The following is a 3,689-nucleotide window of genomic DNA, read 5'->3' as shown; positions in this document are numbered from 1 at the left end:
GGAGATTATGATGAAGGCTCAGGTGTAGATGATGACACCCACGCCCCCACACTCCTCCAAAATATATGTATTGAATTACAATAACAGTAATGCCAAAATAATTGAATTACAATAACGATTTTTAACAAGTAAGAAAAACTATATTTTGGGTCGAACTTATATTTGGATTCCAAATATGTATTCTTTGATAATGATAGAAAGAATTTGAAAACAGACTTCATTACAAACCATGTTACTTACAATTGTAATATATTTATCAAAGCAGGAGAAGATTACATCTGCTGGGAAGAATATAAAAGAATGAAATTGGTATTTCTATAAAATTGTCAATTTCTATACAATTGTTTTTACAGTGAATTTACTGCTCAGACAAATAAATTCATCCTTATCACCATCTGCTTCAAGAGGAAATAGATGGGATAATACAACTCCAATGTCGAAAGGAAACACATGTCAAGAGGATGCCACCTTGGGTACCTCCAACCATTTCCACACCATCAGCAAACCACTCTCATCTCCAGTGAAGAAGAGGCCACCAGGACCTAACTCAATCAATGCCACATCTTTCTTGGCAAATAAACGTCCCCTCTCTGAAAATCTGTTGAAAAAACATCATCAGAGGATGCAACAAAAAAATAAGAAATATTACCATGACGGAGGTACAGTAACAAAAAGAAACGTGAATAATTTAGATTTACTTACGAAGGCAATTCATACATGTGAACTGAATTGTCTCTGCACGAGGAAAATAATATTGGCTTTCCCTCTGCATCAGGCATCCCAAAGAGTGAAACAACACCCTGTAATATAAAAAAATCATCAATTTAGGAGATTGACCAACTCGTCAGCATTATAAGAAATATCAGCTTGACTTCTTACACATGAATATAAAACCAAATGATATTTCAACACATAAGATTAAGTCAACGCTTACATTTTCTTCGGTGTGTGTATATATCACTTCCAAAGATCCTGCTTCAATGCAAGCCCAGACTTTAATTGTGCGGTCAGATGAACTTGACAACAGATATTGATCCCAACAGATAAGGGATGTGACTGCATCAGTATGATCATTTAGTGTCATTGTACACTGTAATGTATCCATGTCCCAGACCTGAAGAAGACAAAATAACAACATCCGGTCGTTATAGGACAGTTCAAAGAAAATTACATATCCTTTTCTCAGAAAAAATTCTCATGTTAATAAAGAAAAATAGAATCCTCAACAACAGACATACCTTTATGCTTTGGTCCATGGACCCGGAGTACAGCATCTTGCATCCAACCGCCAGACAAACCACTGCTTTAGTGTGGCCAGTGAGAGACGCAACCAGTTCAAAAGGAGAATCGGCTTTAGAGCTTCCTCTCCAAGCAAAAATGACACCATCCTGAAATTTTAAATAAAACAAATTTTAACTCACCCCAGAAAAAAAGAATTTGGTTAGGGGAATATCATTGGACAATATTAATAACATGGTTAGTTACCTCTGCACCAGCAAAGAGTGTATTGTTGCCAACAGTCATGGCACGGACTCGGCCTTTGGGTCCATCAAGAGTAAATTCTGACATGGTCTGGATATTCCAAGCCTTCACAACAACCACAGCCACATAATCAGTTTGCATGTACTACTCCTATGATTAGATATTATCATACATCAAAACAAAACAATGACAGATAAGAGCTTACCTTGACAGCATTTTGCAGACCAACAAAAATCCATGACCCCTCACTGATCAAAGAGGTAACCTCAGCACCAAGATTGATGACTTTAGCACATTGACCAGTATGGCAGTCCCATATCCTAACTGTCCCATCAGTGCTGCCAGAATAAAGTTTGTCGGATCCAACAGGAAGTGCGATGCCAGTGATAACCTGTTTTCAAAAGCTTTAATTTAACTACTACAAAAAATATTAACATGATGCGGAGGCTCACAAATTCTAGCATTTCCTAGGAAACTAGGGAAGAGAATGCTTTTTCAAAAAACACTTATGCCGCTATTCTAGCATATAGTTACATTATAAAACTCTATGACTGTAATCAATAATTGTTAAAACATTAGTCAATTATTAAGTCAGATATCAATTTTGATTTAATCATTATGCTAAAAATGAACTATGAAAGAACTTTAAATATAATTTTGGTGTGTTAAATACTAAATGGAGGTTCAAGAGTCAAGTACCTTCTTATGTTCTTGAAGTTTCGTTACTGTGGAAAACCCATCACCACGAAACCATGAATGCAGATACAGGCATTGTTCACCATGTACACAATTGTTGTTGATCCAGTATTTACATATCCTTGGTGATGATTTCTTGAAAGCCTTAGCAACCCTTGTTGCATCTCCTCTATCTCCATTATCTCTAAGCAATGCTTTCTTTGAACCATATTTCGGGGTATTCTCAGAGGAGGAATGGGGCTTTTTTCCGTAGCTATATGCAGTATTGCCATAACCACAAGCAGCAGGTGGAGATGGTGTCTCTATGTGCACAAATCTGCATGGATTTCTGTTACATTTTCCAGCTCTCCAATAAGAGCATGTTGTTCTACCAATGCGCTCAGTCCTTCGTGCAAACTTTGTATCCATGATATTCTAAAAAACACACATGGCATTGTAATGACATCCCAGATCAGGTACTGTATCCCATCAATAAAATTCTCCATGGCTCATGCTTTCAGTCATTAACTCAATGATTAAATCCCAGCCATAGACTTAATTCTTCATCCAAAACCCAAAACCTTTTGGCTCCCAAATTTTCCATTCCCAAAATAACAATCGTAAAGCAAGTGATGAACGGCAACAAACTATGTTGATCGAGGAAGATCAACAACATCAAGATCAAAAACCATTGAAGACTTGGATCAAAGACCAATAGTTTAACCCTGATCAGCAACGTCAATAGAGACTCTCCCCAAACCCCAAATTAGGGTATTGCCGATCCTTATGAAAACCCCGATAATAAATAAATTGAAAGGAACCCAAACGCAAAACCCTATATTTGCATCTTGGAAGCGCAGAAAACTTCACTGAGATAAATGAAGTCGGATAGAACATAGATTCTCGCAGATCATCCATCACAAACCCTAAAAGAAGTATTAGATTTTCGCGTTCGGAGAAACAAACCTGAGTGGTAGAAACTAGCAAAAGCTTCAGAATTCAACTCTCTTGATTTGTTGGAAGGATTGTTGAGAGAAAGAACAGAGAGCAAAATAAGGCTTCTATTTTCTTAATCAAACGTTGGTGTATGTAGCCAATGTTGTGTGCTTATTTATAGTTTCTCTGTTAGCTTGTAAAGCACGCAACAATAAGATGAGATATAGGATTTTTTTTTTAAAAAGACATTTGCCGTTATATAAGGATAAATTATGGCTTAAAAAAAGATACTTATTTTCTTTCAAAAAAAAAATTATTTCTGAAATTTAATATTTTGAAGATAATTTGAATTTACTTATGAAAATATTAGTTTTGAGTTTCAATTTATAAAATTATTTCTAGTGTGTGAAGTTACCTTTTGTTTGGATTAAAAATTTTAAAATTCCAGGGAATTTGGAATGTCTAAAATTTAACTTGTTTTGATTTTAATTTCTTTTATTTTTTAAATTCTTTGTTTAGATAAATCAATTCAAATTTTTTCAATTTTAAATGCTTTGTTTTGATAAGGCAATTCAATTTTCTTCATATGCAAAAAT

The 3,689-nt window shown here is 35.1% G+C and overlaps 1 protein-coding gene across 2 annotated transcripts; it reads right to left on the bottom strand.

The window, feature by feature from the left end:
• Nucleotides 1–293: 293 nt before the first annotated feature.
• Nucleotides 294–3,229, bottom strand: LOC100796090 (zinc finger CCCH domain-containing protein 48). Of its 2 annotated transcripts, none has more exons than XM_041009754.1 (7): nucleotides 2,182–3,229; nucleotides 1,688–1,873; nucleotides 1,486–1,587; nucleotides 1,239–1,388; nucleotides 935–1,114; nucleotides 703–800; nucleotides 294–598 (listed from the first exon to the last, which is right to left on the bottom strand). In XM_041009754.1, exons 1-7 carry the CDS (start codon nucleotides 2,584–2,586, stop codon nucleotides 454–456), a joined length of 1,266 nt encoding a protein of 421 aa, XP_040865688.1. In that variant the 5' UTR covers nucleotides 2,587–3,229; the 3' UTR covers nucleotides 294–453. The 2 variants fall into 2 exon arrangements, with proteins under 2 accessions (XP_040865688.1, XP_006597853.1); XM_006597790.4 differs by having other exon boundaries at nucleotides 718–800.
• Nucleotides 3,230–3,689: the final 460 nt, after the last annotated feature.

The sequence above is a fragment of the Glycine max genome, chromosome 15, assembly GCF_000004515.6.
Source record: "Glycine max cultivar Williams 82 chromosome 15, Glycine_max_v4.0, whole genome shotgun sequence".
In the NCBI taxonomy this organism is placed as follows: domain Eukaryota; kingdom Viridiplantae; phylum Streptophyta; class Magnoliopsida; order Fabales; family Fabaceae; genus Glycine; species Glycine max.
This window is presented reverse-complemented; position numbering and strand designations above follow the sequence as displayed.

Coding starts and splice junctions, on each gene's coding strand:
- LOC100796090 (XM_041009754.1), bottom strand. CDS start 2,586: ATGGATACAAAGTTTGCACGAAGGACTGAGCGCATTGGTAGAACAACA. Junction 1,389..1,485: donor CACTCTTTGCTGGTGCAGAG/GTAACTAACCAT, acceptor TTAAAATTTCAG/GATGGTGTCATTTTTGCTTG. Junction 801..934: donor ATACACACACCGAAGAAAAT/GTAAGCGTTGAC, acceptor TTTATATTACAG/GGTGTTGTTTCACTCTTTGG.